Source organism: Vidua macroura, chromosome 1, assembly GCF_024509145.1.
Source record: "Vidua macroura isolate BioBank_ID:100142 chromosome 1, ASM2450914v1, whole genome shotgun sequence".
NCBI lineage: Eukaryota > Metazoa > Chordata > Aves > Passeriformes > Viduidae > Vidua > Vidua macroura.
In genome coordinates this window covers 88,239,387-88,254,090 of record NC_071571.1, presented here as the reverse complement: position 1 = coordinate 88,254,090, position 14,704 = coordinate 88,239,387, and the positions used below count along the sequence as shown (strand labels likewise).

Genomic DNA, 14,704 nt, shown 5'->3' with positions numbered 1-14,704 from the left:
GATGAAGCAATGATGATTTTGTAGGCAGGTAGGCAGTTTTAAATCTCCTGATTAAAAGTTCATTGTATTTCAGGAATGTTTGCATAAATCCCAATTTCTTTTTCAAACAAGTGAAATACCCAACCTGGTAGGAGCTTAGTATGAATGCCAGAAACTAGTTTGAACAGCCTGGCAAGAAGTAAGGGTTTTCCTGCAGATCATAGTCCCTTGTAGTTTTAAGGTTTAAATTCTTAATTTTTGCCAGAATGTTAATATGTCCCAAAGCAGTGGTCAATATCCACTTTCCCACTTTCATATGATTCTGATTGTTTAAAATTGTACACGAGGTTAAAAAGAGGGGTTTTTTTTCTATATCTGAAACAATACATAGAAGAAATAAACTTGGTTGGTGGGGTTTGGGTTTTGTGTTGTTTGAAGCTTTTTTTCCTTTATTGGTGATCATGAAATATCTACTGCTTTAAAATATGTAACTCCTGCATCAGAAGGGACACCATAGCCTTGTCTGTGTGATTTCTGTTTGCGTGGAGCAAGGCCTAGTCTGATTCCTCATGGAAGCAGAGGAAAACTCTCCATTGACCATAGCAGGAGCTAGAATTCCTGCAGAAAGAGGAGTTACTTCATGTACTTAATGAGATGATATTTCTGTAAAACTGGAAGTGGGAACTCTGATGTCTTACAAGAATGAAGTTGCAACCTGTATGAAAGACTTTGTTTCTAACTGCCCCCTCGCTTTCTTAGCTTATGACTTCTTATTACACCGTATGCCATACAGCAGTGATAGACTGGAGTTTTATAAATAAATATATATATATATATATATATAGAGAGAGAGAGAGAGAGAGAGACTTCCATATTATGTGATTGGACATCACATACCCAGACACAATTATATATTTAAAAAAAGATAAAACATCTATATATACACATACGAGTGAGTGTGTATAAGAAGACAACAGAGGGCTCTCCTATTATCATTAAAGCTTTGCTATAGAGTACAGTAAGTGAGTACATGCCTCCTGTTATGCATAATTATTCTCCAGTCTCAAGGGGAAGTTTTGGGTATTACGTCTGCAATATGAAACTGATCTCACAAATACTCAGCCCAGAAGTGTTCATTTAATCTTGGAAGTAGTCCCACTGAATTTAATGAGCCCTTAGATGGTAAATTCTTTGGGGCTCTTATTTTCCTTTCTGCCTTATTCAATGGCAAGAACAATCTCCATTAGCTTTTACATTAGCTTCTAGTGTTACTTAACAGCAAAATGCTTTTAGGTTTTGGCTTGAAAATGTTAATTGAAACACATAGGCACAAAAATTCTGAGGCAAAACACAACAATTAAATTAGAATTATTCCAAAATCATATTTAAGGAATTTGAGTTGGCTTTCTGAAATTTCAAAAGCTGTGTTTTTGAGTGCTGCTCCAGGACTCATCTCATTTTGCCATCTCTGTGGTTTTTGAGAGAGGAAGGATTGTAGACCTTAGATGGTAAGATTCCAACCTACTGATGAATGTTGATAGTCAAGGTAACTTTGGCTTCTCTTCAGCTGGGTGTAAGTGTAGAAGATCCCAGCTTTTGTTACCTCTGATGCTGGCAGCCAAAGATATCTGCTTTTACCCATCAGAGTCCTTTGAACTCCATTCCAGCTAACAACATTCTTCCAAGTGATTGCACCGGCCCTGGATAAGCCTTCTTCTCTTCATGCTTCCCAAATCACATGCATAAAATAAGTTTTCTTCAGGCTGTGTTGGCTCAGTAGAATTGCTGTGGTCTGACAAAATATTTATTAATAAGCTGTATGTAAAGCACAAACTCATTCTAGATAATTGACACCTCATTTCTTTTTCTTCCCAGATGGTTTCAATCTTTGCTTTCAGAGCAGGGGGTAATTTAACTTTGCCAGCAGAGAATTTCCAAAACTTTGCAAGTTTATAAACTTTGTAAGCTTTTTCATGCAGTTAGAGCAGTATTTCTATTCTAGCATTGTAAAACTATGTCCCAGACTGACCAGAGCTCAGTTATGAGACTGCAGTGCATGAAAATATTCTTTTGGGACCATACTTTGAAAGAATTAATGGGAAATTGTGCATGGTTTCTTAGGTATTTTTATCTTGAGGGTTACTCTGCTAGCATCTGTTCTCTTCTGAGAAAAAGGAGTGGAGTAGGAAATGGGAGGAAGAAGGAGCAGTAGTAAATACAAATATAGGCAATAAAGCCATTATGTTATGAGAAAATTAGGTGAGATGATTTGGTTTGTGTATTGGTTTTTACTTTAAATCTGTATTTGAAAGGCACATCATTTACTGCATTGGTTTTCATGTTAAAAAATGGTATTCTGGCTCAGCAGTACTGTCAAGTACTGTGAAGTACAATATGTCCCACCTCATTAAGTACTATATTTTTTCCTCTCCATCTGTCTAGAACAGCAGGAAAACTTGTTTTCAAATAGAAAAATAATCAGTTATGTCCATTTCCATTCTTTACCTCTGTATCTGTGTTTGTCCAAAAATTTGTTTGAATTTGAATAGGGAAGTGTCTCTAGCACAACAATCCTAATAAAGGCACTATTCAGAAGATCAGGGCGTGTTGTTTGGTAGCAAGGTCGTCAACTATGAGAGCACAAACAAAAAAAAAAAAAAAAATAGAGTCACAGACTGGTTTGGGTTGGAAGGGACCTTAAAAATCAGCTAGTTCCAGCCCCTGTGCCATGGGCAGAGATACCTTCCACTAGAGCAGGTTGCTTTTACTGGATACATGAGGGAAGGCAAATCTGCCCATTTAATAAAAATAAAAACTCTGGTTGACTGACAGCATAGGGGAAAGAAATTTAGAAAGGGAGGTATTTCCTGCTCTGTTTGAATATGTGACCAGGAGTTTATCACTGTTTGGATATTAGAAGCAGCACAGCACTTGTGACTAAAAAGTGTGTTTTACATGGAAGCAAATAACTGTGCCATATACAGGAGAATGCCCTGGAGGTTTTTTGATTCATTACAGACAGTACTGTTCAGATTAAGAGCCTGATCCACCATAACAAAAGGGTAATACTTGCCACTTGCTTAGCTGATAGACAGCAGCAAGCTGCAGGGCTGGCCTTACTAAGAGAGAAATAGCTCCAGAAGCCATGAAGAAAAGGCAATAGCAAAAATATCAAAACACTGCCTATGTTTTCAGGTAATTGTTTTCATCACCATTCAGCTTTTGGGAATTCCAGTGTTCTTCAGGTTAAAGTGATTTTCCTCATGGGACTCTTATCTGTGCCATCTCCTTATTCTCTGTAGCAGCCACTCAGAGGTCCTGCAAGAAATCAATTTTAGGCCTGTATTGTCTTTCTGAAGATGCTTCCAAAGACTGAATGAGGGGCTCTGATTAAACCTTTTGCTTTCAGAGGCCTCAGATCACCCTGATAATGTTCAGCTAGTTGGAGTAGTGATACTGAATGAACAAAACAGTGTTAACTTCAAAAGGTCACTCCTTTGCAAAATCAGGGAGAGTAGCCATGGGCAGAAGTTGGCTGCAGATGAGGCTGAAGTCCTGCATCAAAGGTTGGGTAGAAAATAGCATTTTGCATCTGAGGTAATACCAGAGGATGTGTAACTGTGTGAAAGAGCATTGTTTGCAAGAAAAAAAGTCATTTTTAAGAAGTAAATAAATACAGGTTTAGAAAATGGCAAATAGGCTAGAATAATTTATTCTCTCAATCCTAAAATATTTACATCCTTTGTTCTGTTGTAGACACAAAAGGTAAGAGACCCCAGTGAGTTAACAAAAGAAATAAGCATGCAAATCAATTTCAGACAAGAGACAGCAGTTAAAAATTTGCCACTGGGTGATGTTTAACAATCTGAGAGTAATGAAAGGAATTTTCAGGAAGAATAATTTACGTGTTCTGGGCTATGCATGTGCTGAGGATAATGTCATACCCTGAAAGAATAACTATGCAGACCATAAATAGTTTTTCAGCTAGAGATTTAACACTTACATTTCAAGATGGGAGTGTGTTTTAGAAGAAAATGCTTTTCTCTTTATCCAAAGAAGGATACTTAAAATCATAAAGTAAGTTTTATTGTTAAAACTCTGCTACACAATGATACATTGTAATGAAAAGTGAAATGCATATAATAAAATAGAAGCATGACTTAATAACTGAGCCGAGGAATGGGAGGCAGGGTGAGACCTTGAATCCTTTTGGCACTATGTCATTGACTTGCTTTGCAGCCTGAGGCAAGACCCCAGTTTGCCTCCCAAAAAGCAGGGAGGGAGGTCACAGGGTTGCACCCTGCATTACAGGGTCACGTGCAGCATACTTAGGATTCAGTGTGGTGTCTTCTGGCCTTGGTGCAAGTGTAGCTGTCTGTCTAAAAGGAATGAGACTGAGGCAGTTGCATCTGCAAAAGCTGTGAGAACCTCAGGTTAAAAGCATGGGGGATGTGCATGTTTACTCACCTAGTGCCTGCACTGACCAGTGCCAATGCTTCAATATTTAATAAAACTCAGATCTTGTGTGCACTCAGATGAGTAGCAAAAAGCTAGACTTTGTTTAGATGCAAAGGTGCAACTTTCAAACAGTACTTTAGAAATTATAAAATTGTGCTTACTTCTGGTTCTGATGGTTAGCCCCAGAATTAGTACAGGACAATTGGAATGCAGTTAATAACCCTGAGCAGGTACTATTTTACCTTCCATGGCCACAGCCTATGCTGCATCATTCTGTTGACTGCATCAGACTGACAATTCACACAAAGGCTGTTGGATTTTGAAACGGTTCAAAAAGGTCATATTCCTGCATTGTCTTTGACTTTTTTCCATTGTCTCTTTTCCATAGCAAGCTCACTATCCCATTGGGACTTGTGATATTTGGGGATAATATTAAGCACTTTGTCTAAGCTCTCTGGAAATACCTACTTACTGAGCTGTACTCACACACATCTGCTACTCGCTTATTATACTGGAAAGCTCATAGACTTTTCTCTCTTGCATTATGGGAAGCTGTCTCAGAAATGGCACTCTGGAGAGTTAAACCTTTTTCTGGAAAAGACTGGAGGAAGAGAAAGCTATAAAAATAGATTCATATAGAATTAAATACATTAATGCTGCTCTGTTGGTTCTAGACTATATGCTCAATCTTTTTCTCACCATTTCCTAAAAGCGTAGCTCATTGCTTGCACAGTCTCCATGTTTGTTACATTTGAGGAAAGGATCTTTCTTACTGTCTCCCTCCAGGATTTCTGATATATAATTTTAATGTATGAGATATATAATTATTTAATATATAATTTCTGAAAATAATGTGGTTTATTTTTAATTTAGCGTAATATTTACCTCGGGGGGGATATGGGAGAGGTTTCTGTGGCTGTATTGTGTAATAGGGATGAAAACATAGCCTTTCTCTTGGATCCACAAGTTTACTCTCCAGGTAGAACTGTTTGTATCATGTAAAAGATGAGTTAAAAATGCAGACAAGCCACCAGGTTTGCCTGCCTTCCTTTCTTCCACAAGGGAAGAAGCACATCATGCAAACCTCCCTTATTTTGTCTGTGCCAAGCACTGCTGTTTTGGCTGTGGCAGCTGCTGTAGCTCTAAGGCTGAAACAGCAGCTGCCAAGTACTGCCTTGAGATGCTGGATTTTTTTCTCTCTAATCCCTCCATCCTGGGCCTGTGCTCAGCCACAGTGCACTCTATTCCTGTACAGGATTTAAGAATTGGGCAGTAAGCATTAAAATAGCTCCAGGTGGAGGGATTTTCATCCACCTTGCCTAAAATCAGTGCAAGCCTGGAAGGGAGGCAGTGAATGTACTAAGATCAAAGATAATTGCTACACAGCAAGACAGAAAGAAACATGTTAGAATGCCCTTATCACTTAAACATATCCTAAGCCAAATATTTTATGCTTGTATATACCTTGATATTGTGGGGTAGGAGGATTTAATAATAAGAATGGAGCAGTAAAAATTTAGACATCTTCCTAATTCTTGAAAATCGATAACAAGGAAACCTGAGTGAAGAGCTATTTCTCGGTTATACAGAAAAACATCTTTATACTTTGGATGATTATTTGACCCACATTGATATCATCCACTGTTTCCAGAAATCAAACCCCTAGGGAAGGTATGTGAATTCCCATGGTCTGGGAATGATCATAATGGAGAAACTGAATTGAGACATGGAGGTGATATTTGCCTTTTGCTTTTGCCAGAGCTTGCTTGTCTACAGAGCTCACCTGCAGCAATTGCATATTGTTAGTGCATTTCAATTAGGCATGTACTTCAGGAGAGACCTAACTAAGGATTGTCTTCAGGGTTATTGCCTCTGCAGACTCCTACAAGTTGTAGAAGACAAGTGAACAGCAAATCACCTTTGTGTTGAAAAGAGGAAGGAAGCCCAAACTCAGCTGGAAGCTGGGGAGGTGTAACCACTTGTTTGTAGTGGCCTTCTTAATCTTTTCCAGGGTACTCATTTTGAGAGATGTCAGAGATGATTCAAAGTTAGACACACCTTTGGTCTGTCCCAAACCATCCATTGGTGCAGGTGTTGCTCACTTGCATTGCCATTTAGGTAAATGGTAAATGTAATTAAATTATTTAATTGCTGTGGGTATTAATCATTTTAAAAACCCAGTTGAGACATCAAACTGGAATCTGGATTAGGGGTGGAGTACTTTACTGAAAATAACATGTTAGAATGCTACCCAATGCACACTTTAGGAATACCAGACTAATAGAAAACTTACCAAATACATCTTAAGGGCTTATTCTACCAGAAAAGTGAGTGGTAAGTAGTATATTTTTATCACATCAGTCCAGTTCCTTTATCTGCCAGTAATTTCTTCTGATGCTTGTAACAACAACAACAAAAAAGTTCCCGCTTTCTTCTGCTGTTGGTACTTAACAAGCCATGTATATAACAAATAGTGTTTTTCTAACACAACTGTTTATTAAGTTCCAATCATTGCCTTCACTAGAAAGCTGCTGAAGGCAAATGGACTATTCAGTTGTCACCGAAGGCGTAGTTTAATGATGCAGTGTATCTCTACACTGATGAATTCAGCCTTTTTATTCTGCTTAATCTATGATGTGTGAAGCAGACGGCAACTTCGCCTTGCAGACCTGTCTGTGGGAAGCCCATTTCCTCTCCTTTGCTCTTCTGTATGTGATAAACAGAGCCTGTTTATTAAAGGAGCCATCAAGGTACAAAGTTGAAGCCTCGGGTGCCGCTTTTACAGTCCCTTTTCGAAGGTACCTTCTCCTTCAAGCAATTGGTTTCCAAGTGGCCTCAAGCATTCCCTACAAAATTGCCTTGTTCCACTTTTGGCAAAAAAATTGTACTGCTGACCTGCTGTGTGAATAGCAATGGTAAATAGTGAAGGATAGATGGAAGCATTTGGGTGAGAAATCTGTGACAGGCTTTTATGTGAAAACATTTAGTATCTGCTCTCACTTTAAACGCTTATTATTTATAAGTCAGTGACAAAAACATCCTGCTGAAGTAGGAACACTGGGATCCCATCTGCAGGGAGAGCTGGTGGTGTTAGACAGACCTTACTATCCTCTAGACGAGACAGTGTATCAGGCAAACTCATTAGTTGCTAGTTTTACTGTTGTTTTTTAAGGCTGCTCCTGAAAAGCTTTAGCCAGGCTTGTGAACTTCCAAATGGCTGCATAAAATTATATCTTGTCTTTGTTTATCCATAACATAAAGTTATTGTGGTAAAAAATAAAATAGAGACTTCATCTTTTAGAAGTTTACTATACCTTTATGTTGCCCTCAGGTTGCCTTTATTTTTCTTGGGAGAAAGCACATTCATATTTCTTCCAGAATGGGACTGCTTTTCATAGGCTGGAGCTGTTTGTGATAAATCTTCAGTCCTTTTGGTCACATGTGTACTTGAATGAAATCTAATAGGGTTTTTTTTTTGGTCTTTTGAACATCCACATTTTGTAGGTGTGGATCAAGTGTTTTGTAATATACTGAAACATTGCTGTGACAGAAATGTCCTAGAAAAACAGGACTCACCTTTTTTTCCTGTTATAGAACTTAAAAATCTGTATCAAAACAATTTATCACATATGGAATAACAACAGGCTGTGTAAGAGTGATGAATATATTCCAGGTTTAATGTAGATGGAAATGAAAGCACTTTCATACCTGCCAAAACCTTTTAATAATGTTTTGAAAACTGGTATTTACATTCTTTGAATTGTTTATATCTAGAAGCAACCTCCTACTTTGGCAAACTTGGTTTAAATCCTCTTGGACCTCTGACAACCAAACTGGTGAATATACCAATATGCTCTGATGTTATCTTACCTGAGAGCTCGTTTTCGTCACAGAATGGGTTTTTTGGAAGGGATCACAGTAAGTCATCTGGTTTAACCTCCCTGCTCAAGCAGGGTCATTCTAGAGCACACAGCATGGGATTGTGTCCAGATAGATCTTGAATATCTCCAGAAAGGAAGAGTCCACAACCTCTATGGGCAACTTGTTCAATAGGAGAGTTAAAAAAAATAATTTGAAGACTGGGATGTGAGAAACTATCCCCCAATGAGGAACTAACAGTTTAAAGATGTTATCCTCTGGTGGCTTCCTCCAGTAGGCCCAATAGGAAAGATATAGTATCAGTCAAGATGAGTTTTAGGAATATTGAAAAAAAATGCAATGCTCTTTTATCAAAAGCTTTCCTTAATGATTCATGGTCTCCTGCAACTCCTGACCCTTCCGTGGTCCAGTATTGTCACATAGATGTCAGGAACGCCGTGTGGCTGCTATCCAGCTTGCACATGATGCCAAATGACTTAATAATTATTAGGCTGTCAATCCCACATGATATCTTTAGGGCTAGGCTTACTCAGTCCAGTTTTGCAGGTCCAGTCTCACTGTTTTTCTGTCCTTAATTTTCTCCTCACTTACAGGACAGTATCCTAGTTCCAGTCCAATACAGGGGAAGGAATTCTGTGAAGGAGACGTGTTCTCTCTCTAGTCCTTCCCAGCAAAGGAGCAAAGCAGACAAGGGCTGTGCACTCATGGGCTCAGGGAGCATTCATGGAAAGCAAGAGTGCTGGGACCTTAGTACTCCTCACCTTGCGGGGTGAAACAATGTTCTTACCTGTGGCCACAGCTCTCTTCACAGAGAGCATCAGGTACAACTTTCCCAGGCATTGTGGTGGGAAAGGCTGTGAGAAGATCAGAGAAAAGAATGATAAACAATTCTTATTCTCACTTGCTGCACCTGTTGTTGTGCACATGTGGAATGTGTTATGGAGATCTGTTTACCAGAGGGTGATTTCTTAATTGGCCACTGGTGATGGTGTTTGGATTCCATTGACCAATCTGGTAAAAGCTGTATTGGGCTGTCGGCAAGGGCGATGGGTTTCTTAATAAGTATAGTATAGTATAGTATAGTATAGTATAGTATAGTATAGTATAGTATAGTATAGTATATAGTATAGAATAGAATAGAATAATAAAGTGATTGATCAGGCTTCCAGAATCATGGAGTCAACACTAATTATTACCCAGCGGGGACCCATGCTAGGATACTTACCCTCCCTCTGTGTGTCAGCACAGATCCCAGCTGCTCCCTCCTTCCATCCTTAAAAGTTGAGTGAGATCAGATCTAGTTGGGAGTTAGGACTGGGTTCATGAAAAACAGACAAGTTTTTGTGGTGCTCTCTCTTTCTTTTTGCCGTTTGCCCCAAAGGATGTTTTAATTGATATCAAGAAAAATCCCCTCAGTACAGCCACAGTTCTTTTGGAGCAAATCAATGATCTGAGTGAGGAGTACAGAGATTATCTCCTCCTGTTGTTTGGTTTTGAGCAAAGGAGATTTACCTACCTTTATTCACTGCATGTCATGGGAACAAATGGAGGGCATAAATCACTTTGTTCTTGCTCAGGCTCAAGGGAAAAAGAAAAAAAAAAAAAGAGGTTACATTTAGAAGACAGGAGCCTGGGATTCTAGAATATAAGCCGTGTATGACTGCCTCTCAGATGGTGCTCCATTTCAGGAAAAGTGGTGAAAGGACATCTGTTGGCAAATTGCCTTTTTTGGGTTATTGAAAGCAGCAAGTTGAAAAACAGAAGAGATGAGGATGTGTGGGATCCCAACTGACCGTAAGAAATCAGATTGCACTCTTTAAAAGAAAACTGATTACCAGACATATTAAACTTTAATCTTATTTGCAGTTAGTAGCCCCAAAGAGAATGTTTTGTTGGAGACCTTCCAAGAAAAGCTATTTCAGACAGCTTGTAAAGCAAAGATGATGCAATAGAAATAATGCAAATACAGTTCAACTTTTGCTATAATAAAGTTAGTTTATGACACCCTTTGTAACAACCTCAACAACAAATGCCAGTATCCTCTTTGGTAATTAGCTCTGCTGAGACAAACACTTTCCCAAATTTGATGTGAAGACAGTATTTACATATTCCTTCCTTTTGACAAAGCAGACTGTATCTGGCACATAAGTTTTATTTTTAAGGTTTCTAAGCATCATCTAAATACTGAATGAGTGCAAAATGACCTCCACTAAGGTACTGTCTGTTTGCATTCAGTTCAAATGGGATGCTGCCTCAGATGCAGCAAACTGCCAAACCCTGGCACTGTAACCTCCTTCAGCTAGGGAGTATTTTAATCCCAGTTCTGTGAGGATTCTTTGGCAAGGCTGCTCCTGGCTGTTGTCCTCAGGACACTAAGTCATGCTGCTGATGTGAATTATAGTTACATGTGCCTTGCCTGTGGGGTCTGGTCATTGATGATTCTCTTTACCTTTTGAGGAACATCAGCTCCTCATCTGGCAGCTTTGGCATTTGTCATGGCCAGTTCACCCCCCCCTGCAGCTGTAGGTGGGCTGCAGACACAGGATGGAGACCTGTGCAGGGAACTGTGCCTGTTAATGCCTGATGTAGTACAAATTACACGGGGTGGGGAGGGGCTCCTCTTCTCTACATTATTCCTTAGACCTGGTATTTTGTGGGGTTCTGGACACATCAGAGGAGTGGTACAGTTTGGGTAAACATGTAACTAAAGTAAGAAAAAATACTCGAAGTTTTTTCTTGCTTCCCTCCAGGCAATTCTGCAGTATGTATGTTAGAGGAATTTGAGAGTCTCATGAAATCAAAAGGCTAGCATTGACTAAAATTACAAACTATCACAAAGATTTTTTAAAAAGTGTTTATTCGTTCTCATGACTTAAACATGTACATGTTGTAAAAGATCCCTCCAATAGTAATTTTACAAAGTTGACTTAGTAGTGCTCCACAATCCATAAACCTGAATCTCAGTATAATTCTCTAAATACAACTGCCATAAACATAGCCCTTAAATTATAGACTACATTTTTGAATGTTCACTTACTCCAAAATTACATCTTTTTATTTAGAGAGTTTAGTGAATTTATGCCACTTCTTAAAGTGTCTCTGGCTGTATCTAGACATCTCACGTTGACTTTTTCTTTTCATGAAATTAATAGCATTTTTGCTAAGTGAGTTTCCTGGACTTGGCTGCAATGCAATAGAATAGATAACTGAGGTGTCATAAAGACGTTCCACCAGAGGAACTTGAGATACATCCTATGGCATCATCAATCATAACAGGACAAGTGTTAATCTGCTTGCATAGAATAGATCATAAAAAATAGTAAATAGTGTAAATTTAAAACACTTTTTTTAATAGGAAAACCTGATACTTCTTGTCTGTGTATAAGCACACACATATTTAGTGCCCAGCCTATAAATGCTAAATGAAGGCAGCTCGACAGCCCTGTGTGCATTACCTCTCACAAGGAAGCTACCTGTCAGTGCACACACTCCCTGGTGGATGTATCAGCTGAGCAATACAGCAAAGCCCAAACATTTAAGTTATTTAAGCAACACAAAGAATCCCATTCAGCTCACGGAAGGTGAACATATGTGAGAGCCCTGAACTGGGCAAAGAATGCTTCCTTGTCCTACTGTTTATGCATTGCCTACCTTAGTATTTTCACAGGAATGTTTACTCTGTCACTTGACTACACCTTCAGGCATTTTGCAAATTTTTTTTTTTTTTTTTTAATTCAGATTGTTTCAGTCAATACTAGTCAAATCCTCTTTTAGTCGAATTCTCAGTGCACCCTGGTCTTCTCAGGAATCCATCCTGCACTTTTGACTCTTCCCTAGTGAGGGAAGAAAAGGCAGATGGACTTCAAATGCAACCACTGTGCTGCTGCCTGCACTCTGCACTGCCTAAAGAGGCTGGGCCTGAAATAGCTTCAGAATATATGGAGAAACAGAGTCCTGTATGCTACCTCACAAACTAAATGCTCATCCTCAATAGATCTGTGTGGGTGCATGAGGATTCTGAACTCGCTTGTTTTGTCTTAAGAAGAAGCAACCCAAATGAATGGAAAACCTAAGTGCCTTTAAAAAGTTCTAAGTTACTTTGGAGGGCAAGAGCAAGTAGCACAATAAAAAGTAACTCTTAGGGTTAAATAAAGTGAAAATACCACAACTTCAAGTGTGTTGTGGATAAAGGGCTAGAACCAGTCAGTGACTGAACTGAAAGGTCTTTAAAGAGAGAAATAAATTAAAGCACCAGCAATATCCCCCTAAAAATGATGAGGCATCAGTATGACATGTTCAGCATTCACCTAACTTTGCACACTTTTTTTTCCTTTCCCTTTTAAAGTTCTATTTCAAATATAGGGTTTCTGCCAAGAAATGATGAGCATAGCATGGATTATTGGATTCTGTAAACAAATACTTCTTTAAAGTTATATATCATTTTAGAGACTTAAGATTCACTCATCAAGGAAACCCAACGTTTTCTTCGCTGAAACTTTGTGAGTTAGACTTTCCAAAGGGGACATACAAACTTTGATCTATAAACTTTAAAAAGCTGAATTTAAGATTAGGGAGAAGATAAAACACTTCACAGAATTCAGGTGTCAGAATATATCTTGTTGTGTGTGTGTGTGTGTGTGTGTGTGTGAAGTAATTTTCTAGTTGTGTGGAATACTCTTAGAAACGTGGTCCTAGGGCACGTATGTAACGTTTTAAAACTTCCTTGCCCAGGGGCCACTGCTAAGAAGAGGCTTGTTGCAGCCTAATGATCCAAAGCAACATTTGTTTCAGCTATTCATCCCAACATCGCCGTTGGGGCACCACGTTGACGGCACACAAACTATGCCAAAGCCGTGGTCCGGCAAGGAGCTGGGAGCTGCTGCTGACCCCCATCACAAGGCATAGGAAAGACGAGCCGGTGCCACGCAGTTCCCGCTCGTCCTCGCCGGCCAGACCTACTTTAAAAGCACACGTTAAGCGCGGGTGCAGCAGGTGCCAGCGCAGCAGAGATGACACGGGGAAGCACCACACCGCTCCCCGCCTACAAAGCCTGCACGCCACGGACAGCAGCCACCGGCTGGCAGGCACGCACCCGCAGCCCGCAGGGCCGCGCTCGAAGCGCCGCACGGCCCCCTCTGCCAGGGACGCCCGGGTCGATACGTGTTGCACTGGAACCCGCCAAAGCCGGCAGCCGCCCTCGCCCGGGGCGGGCGGGAATCGAGGACGCCGGCGCCCGCCGGCTTTGCTGCACCGGGCTGGGCGGCAGCTCCCGCTCGCGCCGGGCACCCGCACGCCCGCCACACTGACCCCCGCCCCGGGTACCGACATCCCCGCCACGGCGACCCCCGCACATCCGGGGCAGCGGCGGGGCGGAGCGGGGCCGCGCGGGGCGGTCGCCGCCCCTTCCCTGATCCCGCCTCTCCGCGCCGCCGCCGCCGCTGCCGCCGGCGATGGAGACGCGGCGCTGAGCGGGGCTCGGGCGGCAGCGGTGGTGCGCGGGAGAGCGGGCGGGGGCGCCGCCGCCGGCGGCAGCAGCGGTAGCGGCGGAGCGTGGGGCATGCGGAGCGGGCGCCACCGGGGGGCTGCAGCTGCGGGCTCCGAGGCGCCGAGGGAGGCGGTGGCGGCGGCTCCTCCGCGGGGCTCCGTGTGACCGCGCTGCTGCGCCCGGAGCGCGGCTCCCGGCAGCCGCAGGAAGAGGGGGGCCGAGGCGGCGGCGGTGCAGTACTGCTTCCCCGGCCGCGAAGCGAGGCGGCGAGCGGAGGCGCCGGCTCCCCGCGGCCGTAGCGGCGGCCGCCGGCAGCCCGGCAGCGCAGTGGCGGCCGCGCCTCAACTTGGTGCGAGGCAGCGGCCGCCGCGACGAGCGAGCGGAGCGCGGCTCGTCCCCGCCGCCGCCCGGAGGATTTACCTTGCGGGACTCTTCTGCTCGGGCGCCCGGTGACCGGGGCGGCAGCGGCGGGGCTGGCGGCGCCCCTCGCCTCGCCCCGACGTCTGCCCGGCAGCGACGGAGAGGAGGGCCGAGGTGAGTGTGGGCTTCGGGCGCCTCGGGTTCCGCTTCCCCCCACCCCACTCCCGCCCGCGCTGGGGCTCGGGGGAAGGGAAGCTCCAAGTTCACGCGGCGCCGGGCTTCTTCCCTCTCCGGCCGCCTGCGGGAGAGCTGCCGCCTCGGCCGGCCGCCGCTTCCTCCGAGCGGGGTGACCCCGCCGCGGTGCCCGCTCGCAGGCAGCCGGCGCGGGGAACGGGCGCACACAGCCTGCGGCTGCCTTCCGGCGGCTCTGCGAGCTGCTCTTGCCGCGGAGAGGGTCGTGGGGCTAGGAACGTCCTGTTGCTGCTTCCAGGGGTCGGGAGCTGCCGTGTGCCAGCAGCCTCCGGCAGCGTGGCTGTTTGTGCG

General features: G+C 42.9%; 1 protein-coding gene across 1 annotated transcript in view; it reads left to right on the top strand.

Moving 5' to 3' along the window:
• The first annotated feature begins 13,081 nt into the window (after positions 1 to 13,081).
• LOC128806758 (translation initiation factor IF-2-like) overlaps positions 13,082 to 14,704 on the top strand; it is a 42,901-nt gene continuing 41,278 nt past the window's right edge. The window contains exons 1-2 of the mRNA XM_053976607.1: positions 13,082 to 13,708; positions 13,803 to 14,335. Of these exons, the coding sequence (XP_053832582.1) occupies positions 13,082 to 13,708; positions 13,803 to 14,335 (1,160 nt within the window). The remainder of the gene's footprint in view (positions 13,709 to 13,802; positions 14,336 to 14,704) is intronic.